The following is a 13699-nucleotide window of genomic DNA, read 5'->3' as shown; positions in this document are numbered from 1 at the left end:
GATTTTTTTATAGAGAGAGACAGAGACATCAATTTGTTGTTCCACTTATTTATGCATTCATTGGTTGATTTTTTTGTATGTGCCCCAACTGGGGATTGAACCAGGAATCTTAATGTACCCAGTTGACGCATTAACCAACTGAACTACCCGGCCAGGGTTAAACCCATATTCTTGTGAAGTGGCTTCCCTTTATTTTATAGAACCCTGAATCTTATGGAGTCTTCCACAGGGCCACAAGGTCACACAGAGCTCACACTCATATTATACCTGGAAATCCCTTTTTTTCTGTTAGTTGCATCCCCAGCTAGGAATTTGTTCAGATTTCAATTAAAGTGCAGTTTTCCATGCTGTTTTCTTTCTGCAATTTTTTGTGATCTCTCTTTTTTTTTTTTAATCCTCACCTGAGGACATTTTTCCATTTTTTATACAGATAGAGTGGGAGGGAGAGAGAGGAAGAGAGAGAGAGAGAAACATTGACATGAAAGGGACACATCGAGTGGCTGCCACCCACACAACCAACCAGGGCCGGGGACAAACTGCAACCGAAGTACGTGCCCTTAGCGAGAACCGAACCCGGGTCTCTCTGTACCGCAGGCCCATGCTCTCACCGCTGAGTCAAACCGGCCAGTGCATGATCTCTTTTTGTATTGCAATTTAAGCATGCTTTTTTAAAATCTTTATCACTTGCGCATTTTTTCCAAATCAGACAGCTATCAACTTTTATTCTTTCCTTTTCCAGATTCACTTAGTAGAGAATCATAGTATGGCCCTAGCTGGTTTGGCTCAGCAATTAGAACGCTGGACTGCAGACCAAAGGGTTGTGGATTCGAAACCTGGTCAAGGCCATGTACCTGGGTTGCAGGTTCGATCCCCAGCCCCAGTTGGGGTCGTGTGGGAGGCAACCAGTCAATGCGTCTCTCTCACATAGATGTTTCTCTTTCTTTCTCCCTCCCTCCCTTCCTTCCACTCTATCTAAAAATCAATGGAAAAATATCTTTGGGTGAGGATTAATCAAAAAACAGAAAGAAAAAATAATCATTATATGTTTTCCTTTTATTTGCTTACTTATTTTTAATTTATTTATTTATTTTTTTTCCATCCTCACCTGAGGACATTTTTCCATTTTTTGTACAGATAGAGTGGGAGGGAGGGAGAGGAAGAGAGAGAGAGAGAAACATCAACGTGAAAGGGACACATGGAGTGGCTGCCACCCGCACGACCAACCAGGGCCGGGGACAAACTGCAACTGAGGTACATGCCCTTAGCGGGAACCGAACCCAGGTCTCTCTGGACCGCAGGCCGACGCTCTAACCGCTGAGCAAAACCGGCCAGGGCTATTTTTAATTTTTACTTATTGATTTTAGAGAGAAGGGGGAAGGGGGGGAGAGAGAGAGAGAAACATTGATTTGTTGTTCCATTTATGCATTTATTGGTTGATTCATATATGTGCCCTGGCCAGGGATCAAACCCACAACTTTGGCATATTGGGATGATTCTCTAACCAACTGACCTACCCAGCCAGGGCCAATATTTTCTTCTTTTAGAGGTGGTTTGCTAATTTCTAGTCCTGAAGAGCAAATAGCCAAAGAGATTACAATTTCCTTTTAGGGAATCAACCTAGAATAACAAAAAAAAAAAATTCTTTTTTTTTAAGGTAAATGACTCTCAGGTACTTTGTGACTAATTTCTCCTTGAACATTTCCCCTGGTGTTCTTCCCTAAAGGAATTTCTCTAATTTATAAATGCTGTAGGTAAAACTTTTTTTTTTTTAATTCTCACCCTAGGACATTTTTGCACTTATCTTCAGATAGAGTGGGAGGGAGAGAGGGAGAAAGAGAGAGAGAAACATCGACATGAGAGAGACACATTGAGTGGTTGCCACCCACACAACCCCAACTGGGGCCAGGGACAAACTGCAACCAAAGTACATGCCCCTAGGGGGAACTGAACCTGGGCCTCTCTGGTCCGCTCTAACCGCTGAGCCAAACTGGGTGGGGGGTATATCCTCACCAGAGAATATTCATCCATTGATTTTTTTTTTATCCTCACCCGAGGACATTTTTCCATTTTTTGTTCAGATAGAGCGGGAGGGAGAGAGAGGAAGAGAGAGAGAGAGAGAGAGAGAAACATCGACGTGAAGGGACACATCGAGTGGCTGCCACCCGCACGACCAACCAGGGCCGGGGACAAACTGCAACCGAGGTACGTGCCCTTAGCAGGAACCGAACCCGGGTCTCTCTGTACCGCAGGCCGACGCTCCAACCGCTGAGCCAAACCGGCCAGGGCAATTTTTTTTTTTTTTAAGAGAAAGAAACATCAGTGTGAGAGAGACATCAATTGGTTGCTTCCCGCACAACCCCAACTGGGTCCTGGGACTGAATCTGCAACCCAGGTACACGCCCTTGACGGGGAATCAAACCCTAGACCCCTTAGTCCATGGGCCGATGCTCTAACCATTGAGTCAAACTGGCCAGGGCACACTCTAGGTAAAACTTTTAATTAGCCTCTAAACTTAATACACTCAGCTTCCCTGTTATTTTCATTTTCTTTTGCTTTCTCTCTTAGAGACCCTAACCTCCTTAGTAATCACATTTTTAAAATATAAGGTTATATTATTTACTCTTTTGTGTACTTAATGTCAGTTTCTAACTGCTTCCTTAACTTCATTTGTAAACTTTATAGAAGGAATATATAATATTCTTACCCATTTGCTTTGTTAATTCTACCAACTTTGAAAGAATCATCTGTTAAGTGTTCACCTCAGAGGCATGGAGGGTGTTTCTTCCTTTTCTCAGCAGCTTTGTTGAGGTTGAAGCTGTTGGTCTCAGTGGCACTTGCCTCTGCAGACCCTCGGAGCTTCTGCTGGCTGCCTCATTTCCTGGATTTGCTCAGCAGATCGATCCTGTAGCTATTATGGTGCATGACAGGACCCTTTATACGACATACTTCCTTCTTTGACTATGGTTTTGGCAGTGATGTGGATGTGTTGTCAGAATTCTCGGCTGCTCTGAGATTCCTTCAGTAAATAGTTCATGATTATAAAGGATGTCCCTTTACTCAGAAATCACTTTTTTTTTTTTAAAGAATAGTTTATTGAGCCTGGCCGATGTGGCTCAGTGGTTCAGAATCGACCCATGCACCAAGAGGTCACTGGTTCTTTTCCCGGTTAGGGCACATGCGCAGGTTGTGGGCCCAATCCCCAGTGGGGGGCATGTAGGAGGCGGCCAATCCATGTTTTCCCTCATCGATGTTTTTATCTCTCCCTTCCTCTTGTCTCTAAAATCAATAAAGAAAAAAAATAGTTTATTGATTTTTTTTTTTTTTTTTTTTTTTTTTTTTTTAGATAGAGGGGAAGGAAGAAGAAGAGAGAGAAACATCCTTGTGAGAGTACAACATTGGTTGGCCGCTTCCTGCATGCTTCCCACCAGGGACCAAGGAGAAACCCAGTCATGTGCCCTTAACTGGGAATCCAACCAGCAACCTTCTAATGCACAGGACAACGTCCATCCAACTGAGCCACACTAGTCAGGGCAGAAATCTGGCTAGAGAGTTTTCGAGGCTGTTTCTGCAGTTTCTGTCAGATTGTGTTCCTTTACATTTCATTTTCACCATACTATCTTTCCTCTTGCTACACATTTATTCCTGTGTGAATTTTAAGTCTTCCTTATTTCCACACAAACAGACAGTTCCATTTCAGTAATTTGCACATTCTTCCTTAACTTTCTTACTTTTTATCACATTAGAATGTCTGTCTGCAGACCAATAAGTCGCAGGTTCAATTCCAGTCAAAGGCATGTACCTCAGTTGCAGTTCGTCCCTGACCCTGGTCGGGTTGTGCAGGAGGCAACCTGTTGATGTGTTGCTCTCATGTTGATGTTTCTCTCTCTCCCCCTCCTTCTGATGATAAATAGAAAAAATATCCTCAGGTGAGGATTAAGAAAAAAAAAAAGCCACAGAGAAATAGATGCTTCTCCTCTGGAATAATTATTTGTTATTTGCTATAATCCAGCAGTCGTTCAATATACAGTCGTCTCTCTGGCTACAGTATCCATGTTAAGGCTGTGTTTACTTTCTCTTTGCTTTTGGAATAGAGCTGCTTTTTAGTGGTGGTTTTACTCATCTGACTTAGAAAGCAGCTACTGCCGTCCAGACACTGTTAATTCTGCTTCCAGGTTAAGCCTGACAGTCTCTGGTTTACCTTCCCAACAAGTAATCAAATTCTTTCCTTTCTCTTTTGAAGGCCTGAAAGGGCTCATTGGTGAGCCTTTCATCATCAGGCACAGCTAGAGCAGATCTGTCATCCTTAAATGATCATGACTATGTCCTGCTAAGTTCCATGCCCCATTGACCAGGAATAGAATCTTTTTTTTGTAACTCTTTTTTTTTCCTTTATTGATTTTAGAAAGGAAGAGAGAGAGAGAGAAATTTCGATGAGAAAGAACATCGATTGGCTGCCTCCTGCATGCCCCCCACTGGGGATTTGACCTACAACCTGGTCATGTGCCCTGACCGGGAATCGAACTGGCAACCTCGGTGCATGGGTTGAGGCTCAACCACTGAGCCATACCGGCCAGGCAGGAGCAGACTCTTGAGTAGAAGCTGCATTTACAGAGCTTGATGTTAAGTCTTTTCATGAAAGAGTGATCTATGCATCCCCATTTTCATTTCCATTTTCTTTCCTCTCGCTCTCTGAGTCTCCTCTGACTTCAGGATTTGAAATCTGTGTAGGAACCATCACTTCACAGTTCACCAACTCACCCCTTGCCTCCCTTCCAACCCTCGATTTTTCTTGTTCCTGCCTAGGAACTACCATAGTATTGTTGGTACCTTCTACATGCCAGACCATGTGTTCATGCTTCTTGGGACACTATCTTATTGGATCCTCAACAAACCTACAAGATGGAGACCACTTCCAACTTGCTACAGACAGGAGGATGCTCATAAACATGGTCACACAGCAGAAAGAGGCAAGGCTGACTCCTCAGTACTATGCTTCCATCCCAAAGGAGTTGCAGTCAATAACTATTTGTACACATTTTGTTTTTTAAAACCTGATATTTATGTTTCTACAGGCCTCCCCACAGCTCAGGGTCTCTCACTTGGGTGGCTTTCCCTTCACTGGGAAGGAAACATAAAAGCTGTTTTTTAATGTTACAAAGTAAAACTTACAGATGAGGTAGCAACTTTGGGTAAGGTAGCAACCTTGGTACTTCATTTATGAGATGCATATATTACTGATGTGTGTATGTTTCTGATTTGAGATCTTAGGTTGCAAGTGTTAAAAAGAAATAAAAGCAAAGTCATCTGATTGGTGTGTGGCCGACAGTCAGTCAGAGGAAGTGACTGGCTTGCCCTGACACTGAGCTAGTTCTTTAGCTTCTAGCTTTGGAACTGGGTCATCGTGAATGATGGCTCAATGTGTCACTGACACTGATGCCTGGACACAAAGCAGTGATGTTTGAATGGAGCTATCTAATGTCATTTAGGAATTAGGCCTTTGTGTTTGAAATCATAAGCCTCAGTTCTGTGGCAATTTGCATTTAAGGAAGCTCTCATTTCTTAGTGATGCTAGATGAAGTTGTCATTCATGTGCCAAATGTTTCCTAAGCACCTCCTGTGTGTTGGCCTGTTCCAGGAACTGGGGATACAATACCATGAGGAGGCACATCATAAGGCTTTATCTAACATCTCTCATTTGTGTATGTTTAAAGCACATGCATGAGAGAATGGAAGCAGGTTGCATCTGGGAACAGATGCTAAGAGTGACTAGGATCCAGTTCCTCCATGTGGGTCCACACCTTTAATCCCATCCTCTTGTGTTTGTCCACGTTCTCTTTATTCACGCTGCACTCTTGCTAGAGGGCTCCCCTTCAGCATAGAGGCCTTGCCTGGGGTAAGTCTTGCATGTGGAGATTCAGTTGCGGGACCACAGTATCTCAGGGTTGGGCCAGATCTCATCCTCTCCCCAACTCAGTTCTTCAGTCACACAGCCTCCTACACAGCATCCCATTCCTCCTCCCAACTGGTGGCCTTCAGGAGCTTCTGCTGCTGTACCTCCTTTCCCCATGAGGAGGAGGGACTTCTGTAGAAAGCAAGCCCTAAATTTTGTGTTTACCACCTTCGTGACATCACACACATGTGGTTGGAGTTGAGCCCATCCCCAGTCTCTGTAGACAGCTTCCAGCTGAGAAACCTCACCTCTGAGGCTGCACTCCTGGCAGCAGGCACTGGCTCTGCCTTCTGGGGACCCTGAGCTCCTGCTGACCATGCTGCAGCGGGGCTTTGGGAGGGGACATTCGGGATGGCTGCAGAGTGCCTTCTGCTTGGGCTTTGCAAGCACTTATGTGCACATGTATGCGCTTGTGCTTGTATGTATGTGTGCAAAAGGGTCAAGCCCAGTGGCACTGAGTGTTCTCTCTATCCCTCTCCCACAGCTCCCCCTTCTGGCTCACCTTTCTCTTTCAGGCAGCTGGTCTGGGATGCTGCTCCAAGTCTTGCCCAGCCTCTTTTGTGACTTCCTCCTCCACCACTTAGTCTTGCCCCCAAAGCATTTCCAGCCCCAAGGCCGTCCCCCAGGCTTCTCTAGCCCCTCCCCTTCCTCATGTTCCCAGCCAGCAGTCACTTGGGCCTTCAGTCTCTGGCTCCTCTTCCTCCTCCCTCTGCATTCCCTTTGCTGCATCTAGGATACTCTTTTTTTCTTTAATTAAAAATATTTATTTTTTATTTTTTTAATGCTCACCTGAGGATATTTTCCTATTTATCTTCATATAGAGTGGGAAGGAGAGAGAGGGAGAGAAAGAAACATCAATGTGAGGGGGACACATTGACTGGTTGCCTCCTACCCGACCCCAACCAGAGCCGGGGACAAACTGCAACCAAGGTATGTGCCCTTGGCCGGAATCGAACCCACCATTCATTGGTCCACGAGCCGATGCTCTACCACTGACCCAAACCGGCTGGGGCAAAAATATTTAATTTTTAAACCAGTTTTACATGTTTGTGGTTTTAAAAATTCCAATGGTTCTGCCCTGGCCAGTTTGGCTTAGCGGTTAGAGCGTTGGCCTGCGGTCCGGAGAGACCCGGGTTCGGTTCCCGCTAAGGGCATGTACCTTGGTTGCAGTTTGTCCCCGGCCCTGGTTGGTCGTGCGGGTGGCAGCCACTCGATGTGTCCCTTTCACATCGATGTTTCTCTCTCTCTCTCTCTCTTCCTCTCTCTCCCTCCCACTCTATCTGTACAAAAAATAGAAAAATGTCCTCGGGTGAGGATAAAAAAATAAAAAATAAAATAAATAAATAAAAATTCCAATGGTTCTGTAAGGCATTTAGGATACTCTTTTTTTTTTTTTTTTTTTTTTTTTTTTTTTTTTTTTTTAATCCTCACCCGAGGATATTTTTTCCATTTTTTGTACAGATAGAGTGGGAGGGAGAGAGAGGAAGGGAGAGAGAGTGAGAAACATCGACGTGAAGGGACACATCGAGTGGCTGCCACCCGCACGACCAACCAGGGCCGGGGACAAACTGCAACCGAAGTATGTGCCCTTAGCGGGAACCGAACCCGGGTCTCTCCGGACCGCAGGCTGACGCTCTAACCGCTGAGCCAAACTGGCCAGGGCACATTTAGGATACTCTTAAAACTCAGATCTCATTTGGTGCTTTTTTTTTTTTTTTAATGCCTCTGATTGGGTCAGGCTTCATGGTTAGACATCAGGGCATTCAGACCCACAGTCATGGTTGCCAGTGAGTGGCACATACACCTTCCAGTTTCATCTTCTTGGCCTTCTGCCTTTTTACAGGCTCTTCTCTGCCAAGAGCACCTCCTACTCCCCCTTTGCCTGGGTACACACATACACATACACCCAGACCCAGATGTGCCCCCCTCCCCTAATCCCATGCTCTTCTCCCACAGAGCATGGCAAGTCAGGGTCTTCTGTTCAGCTCCAGCTCTGCCTTCAAGAACCCACCAGGACTCAGAGAACATTTGTGGGATAAGTGTCAGATAAACGCTTAAGTCCTGGATAGTCTGACAGACTGATCAGTGTGGTAGACTGTCCTGGTCCTTCACTGCCTCCTATAGGAACGTAGAACTCCAGGGCACAGCAGTCCCCGAGTGTGTCATTGTCTGAACCACATCCTGTATGTGTGCCAGCAAAGGAACCATAAGCTCAGGTCTCAAAATCATCTTTTCTACCCCTTGACCAGGCACTGCCCACACAAGTCCTTCCTGGAGCTCTCCTCTCTCCCCTCTGAGACTAACTGTTCATTTCCAAGCATCTTTTAAATGCTACTTTTCCAAGAAGGACTGACACCCCCAGACCCACTCTCCAGTTGTAATTGTTTCCTTGTGTTATGATTTGCTGTAGGGGTACTGCAATGAGTGGCATATGCAGACCCCTCTGTATTCCTTCTACTTCTGAAGCACTGTGGCCCCAGTGGGAGGGGCTATGACTCGGACTCAGGTGCCTGGTGGGACAGAAAGCCCCCTATCAGTAACGGAGCAAATGCTTGTTCCCTCTCCTTCAGGCACACTGTGGTTGCTGGATTAGAGGGAAAATGAGCCCATAGGCCTCTTTCCCACTTACCTGGACACCTACAGTCTTTGTGACAGGACAACCTGTGTAAACCCTAAAGCAGAGCTAGTATGCACACACCATGCATTTGGCTGAGAATTAATACTTTTTTATTTCTCTTTCAGTGGTTGATATCACAGCAAGTATCCTTTTCTTGGTACTGTTTCCTGTAAGAAATTCTCTGTTTAAAAAAAAGAATGTGTTATAAACTTGAATTCCTGCTATGATGCACCCTTTGGGTTCAGATCTTGCCCCACAGACCTCTTGGAGAATCCCTGCTCAGCCATAGCTGTCCCTTCAGATCAGTGGCCTCACCATGTGAGCCATGTTCCTCTTCAAGCCCCAACATCCAGTTCCACATCTGGCAAGCTCAGAGATCACTGGGAGAATACATGAACTTGGGGTTTCAGAGCAGGTGGGAACACACCTGACTGGTGAACTTTTGCAGTGTAAGAATCCCACACACATTTTTTTTAAAAAACTGACCTTTTTGTAGCATCTAGACTTTCTTAACTGGATATCACTAGATCCCACAGTTTGAAGATGTTAAATTTGAAGCCGCAAGTCTTTTGTCTGAATTATACTGTCAAGAGGTAAGAGCCTATGAAGGTTTCTGAAAGCAGGGTCCCTCTCCCTGTAGTGAAGGCACAATGTCAAATTGGTACTCTCCAGGAGTGGACTGACTTCCTCTTGGCTTGTTTTCTTTCTTTTTTTAAATTAACTTATTTTTTTTTAATTCTCACCCAAGGATATTTTTATTGATTTTAGAGAGAGAAAAACATCAATGTAAGAGAAAAACATCGATTGGTTGCCTCCAGTATGTATTTTGCCCAAGGATCAAACCCACAACCTTGAGTGTATACCCTGCCTGGGAATCAAACCTGCAACCTTTTGGTGTATGGGACGATGCTCTAGCCAAGTAAGCCACCTGGCCAGGGCTTTTGTTTTTTTTGTTCTTCTGACTTTCTTCTGGCTTTTTTTTTTTTTTTTTTTTTTTCATTTTCATTTTTAAAACCTCACCCAAGGATATTTTTCCAATTATTATTTATTTATTTATTTTGCATTTATCTTGAGATAGAGCGGGAGGGAGAGAGGAAGAGAGAAAGACACACACATCAAGTGGTCACTATCCACATGACCCCAACTGGGGCTGGGGACAAACTGCATCCGAGGTACATGCCCTTAGCGGGAACCGGACCTGGGCCTCTCTGGTCCGCCCACTGACACTCTTACTGCTGAGCCATACTGGCCAGGGCCAATTATTATTTTTTTTAATCCTCACTCGAAGATATTTTTCCAAATATCTTCAGATAGAGTGGGGGTGGGGGAAGAGAGAAATATCAATGTGAGAGAGACACACTGATTGGTTGCCTCCTGCACCACTTTGTCCTGGCCCGGAGACGAACCGTAACTGAGGTACATGCCCTTGGCTGGAATTGAACCTGAGACTCTTTGGTCTGTGGGCCGATGCTCTAACCACTAAGCCAAACTGGCCAGGGCTCCAATGATTTTTTTAAATTTTTTAGATAGAGTAAAAGTGAGGGGGGGAGAGAGAGAGAGAAACATCAATGTGAGAGAGACACATCAATTGGCTGCCTTCGTGTGACCCCGACAAGGGCCAGGAATTGAACCTGAAACTGAGGTACATGTCCTTGACCCGGAATTGAACCTGAGACTCTTTGGTCCTCAGGCCAACACCCTAACTGCTGAGCCAAACCGGCTAGGGCATATTTATCTTTTTAATCTGGTTCATGATCTCAGACATAGCTCAAAATTGCCTTTCTCCCACCTTTGAACAATAGCCTGTGAGGCTCCCTGGGCAACAGGGAGTGCGTGGTTAACACCCCTGGCCCATCTCTCTTATAATATGAGAAAGATAGCAATTGCCATCCAATTTGACTGATCAGGATTTTGAACCAAAGCTACTTTAAGTTTAGTTGAATGAGTTATTTTAAGAGCAATGCAAAAACCTCCCAGTCAGTTAGTTCAATAAAATATCTTTTTTTATTTTTTTATATGTTTTTACTGATTTCAGAAAGAGGGTAGAAGAGGGGGAGAGAGAGAAAGAAACATTTATCGGCTGCCTCCTACACGCCCCACACCAGTCCAGTGATTGAACCCACAACCCAGGCATGTGCCCTGGTCCAGGAATCAAACTGGCAGTCTCTTGGTGCGTGGGACAATGCCCAGCCAAGTGAGCTACATCAGCCAGAGCTCTTTTCTTCTTTTAATAAAGTACATCAGCAACCCACAAATCCTTTGGTGAGCATGAATATGAATGGCCCTCTGGTACCAGAACTACATAAGGAATCTAGCTTGCCTGCCAGCTTTTTTTTTTTCCCTCCCCAAATGTGACTGTTTCCTTTCAGAATTCTGTTGATGCAGCAAAACCACTACTGCGGAAAGCGATCCAGATCTCACAGCAGACCCCATACTGGCACTGCCGCCTGCTCTTCCAGCTCGCTGTGAGTACTGTGGAGCCTGGCCAAGACACGTGGGTGCCACATGGGGCCATAACCTTGGGGCACACCCACCTAAGTATAAATAAAGGCAGACTACAGGACGCACAGGCCCTCCTCAGGGTGCTGCACCAAGAGGATGGGGACACAGAGATAATTCTTTAGCCTGCTCATAAGTCCCTTCCAGCCTCTGACTTCAGCAGTACCCCCAGCACAAGTCTCATTCAGCATCAGAAGTGACTGGTGGAGGTCCCCATCTCTCCGGGAGCTGACTCAGTGGACCTTGTCATTGCATTCCCCTCCCTCATGCTGCTCCCTTTGGCCTGTGTTCATTTAAATTTGGGAAGCATTTCTTGCCAGAAACCCACCATGGTTTTTAAGGGCTGTGCTGAGATTCTAAGACGGTGCCTATTGGGCAATAAATACCTGCCCGAGTCAAGCCTTTGCAGGGCTGCTGGGACACAGTCTCTCTTGGGCTCCATGTGGTCACCCCCCACCCACCCACCCACACCCACCAAACTTCCTTCAGCTTTCCAGACATAGTGGTGTCCTGGTCCCACTGCTCTGAGATGATTAGGTAGAGGGGATTCTGTCTTCCTGGCTATAGTGACTGGGCCTGAGGACTGGGGTGGGTAGGCTTCACTGTGAGGGTGCCTCTTCTGTCGTGGGCACTACCCACATCTTCCTCGCATTGCTAGCCTCCAGCCTCTCATTGTCCCTGACCCAGCCTGCTCTCTACACTGCCTCTTGTGTACTTTCTGTGATACAGTTCCATTACCTTCCTGTGTGTGCAGGGTATGGGCCTTTGGCTGGAATTGCTCACCCCCACTACAAACCCCCTCCCCCCCGTGGAAGTCCCTCATCCCAGAAGGATGTGACTCAGGTTCCCTGCTGGGAAGAGTTCACCCAGCCAGTGCTCCTAAGCTCTTCTCCCCCTGTCCTGCTGCTGTCCCACACAGCACTGTCTCCTTTAATCCTACCATGCGTTCTTTGCCCATTGACAGATAGGAAGTGGGACACCTGCCTCGGGCCACAGAGTTGGAGGGTGCTTCATGCACCTGAGAGCCCAAGCTCAACTGAGGTCCCACAGGTGTCCCTTCCTTTTAGCCTAAGACTTCTGGGTTTGAAACTCCCACAGACACTTGACCCTGAAGGAGTCCTTCCTTGTTTGGGGTGCCCTGACTCCCCTAGTGACTGACATCTGATGGAGACCTGCACGGATACACTCATGCAGCCCTGGGAATCTGTGTACTATTAAGCTTAGATGATGTACACTGTAGGCAAAGTAGAGTTCTATACCCAAAGCAATCAACATTGATGATACATGATTTGGTTAATATAACTCAAAACTGATACTGAAGCAATTTTGTTGACTGGTGGGGAGGTTCACTTGAACTCGCCAACAAAGCATTAGAGTCAGATACTGAGTATTATAAAGTAAGTGGTTTGGAAGCAAGGATTATTGTTCTCTTTCCTTTTTAGCAACTGCACACGCTCGAAAAGGACCTGGTGTCTGCCTGTGACCTCCTAGGTGTGGGAGCCGAGTATGCACGGGTAGTGGGATCCGAGTATACACGGTAGGCACCCTCTCCCCACATCCCTTCCCTCTTACTTGGAAGGAGCTCGGCCATTTGATCCTGGGCAACCACTAGAGTTGGTGTTTCAGCATGAAACTGTACACATAGTAAGAGATGGACAAATTGAAGCAACACCAGAATGCCTTGTATCTCACCAATTCACCCTATTAATATATGAAGTTGGAGAGTTGACTGAGGCTGAGGGCCAGCTGGCATTCTCAGCACAATCTAGTATCTTAAAATAAAAAGTGCTTGTAGGATTTGCTAGGCCAATCTCATTTGTGATGCAGATATGAGAATGGTGTCTGCAGAAAGCATACCTAGTGTGCTTGGCAGCACCTAAAGTAATTCCAGTCCCTCTCAGTATGTCCAAGAGCTTTTAGATGCGCAATAGACACAGTAAGCGGAAGTTTGTATAAAAGAAGGGATGTAGCAGTGGCGGGTGTGGCTCGGTTGGAGCATCATCCCGTGCACTAAAAGGTGACAGGTTTGATTATCAGGGCACATACCCAGATTTTGGGTTCGATCCCTGGTCGGGGCATGTGTGAAAGACAACCAACCAATTGACGTTTCCCCTCTCTCTCTCTCTCTCTCTCTCTCTCTCTCTCTCTCTCCCTCCCCCCCTCTCTCCCTCCCTCTCTCTCTCCCTCTCCCTCTCTCTTCTCTCCTTTCTCCTCTCTCTCACTCCTCTCTCTCTCCCTCTCTCTCAAATGAATTTTTTAAAAAGGGACATAGCCCTGTCCCATAGCTTAGTTGATTAGAGTGTCGTCCCCATATGACAAGGTTGCAGGTTTGATCCCTGGTTAGGGCACATATAGGAATCAACCAGTGAATGCATAAATAAGAACAACGACGAATCAATGTTTCTCTCTCTTTCTCTCTCTCTAAAATCAATTTAAAAAATAAAGGGAGACATAGGTACATGTTATGCATGAAGCTACTTAGACCATCTGGAGACTTGTACCCTAGGGTTGGGTGTCAGGGGTCAGAAACCATAAGAGCTTCTCTGTGCACCCTCTGTGAAAGCCTCTAGTCTCTTTGCCCCAAGAAAAGAATCCTCTGCACTAGACAGACTCCAGGCAGCAGTGCTTTTATT

At 45.9% G+C, this 13699-nt stretch overlaps 1 protein-coding gene across 5 annotated transcripts in view; it reads left to right on the top strand.

The window, feature by feature from the left end:
• The window catches only part of MAU2 (MAU2 sister chromatid cohesion factor), a 36914-nt gene that overhangs the window by 3911 nt on the left and 19304 nt on the right, over positions 1–13699 (top strand). For 2 of the 5 annotated variants that reach the window (XM_036281797.1, XM_036281796.1), the window contains exons 1-5: positions 4605–4967; positions 8693–8710; positions 9095–9160; positions 10937–11032; positions 12509–12603. In XM_036281797.1, the coding sequence (XP_036137690.1) occupies positions 4845–4967; positions 8693–8710; positions 9095–9160; positions 10937–11032; positions 12509–12603 (398 nt within the window). In that variant the 5' untranslated portion in view covers positions 4605–4844. Of the gene's footprint in view, positions 1–4604; positions 4968–8692; positions 8711–9094; positions 9161–10936; positions 11033–12508; positions 12604–13699 lie in introns of those variants that run through there. The other 3 variants (XM_036281795.1, XM_036281794.1, XM_036281793.1) reach the window with 2 other exon arrangements.

The sequence above is a fragment of the Molossus molossus genome, unplaced genomic scaffold (genome assembly GCF_014108415.1).
Source record: "Molossus molossus isolate mMolMol1 unplaced genomic scaffold, mMolMol1.p scaffold_m16_p_4, whole genome shotgun sequence".
NCBI classification, from domain to species: Eukaryota; Metazoa; Chordata; class Mammalia; order Chiroptera; family Molossidae; genus Molossus; species Molossus molossus.
Note: the sequence above shows the minus strand (reverse complement) of the source record. Positions and strands in the feature narration are given on the sequence as shown.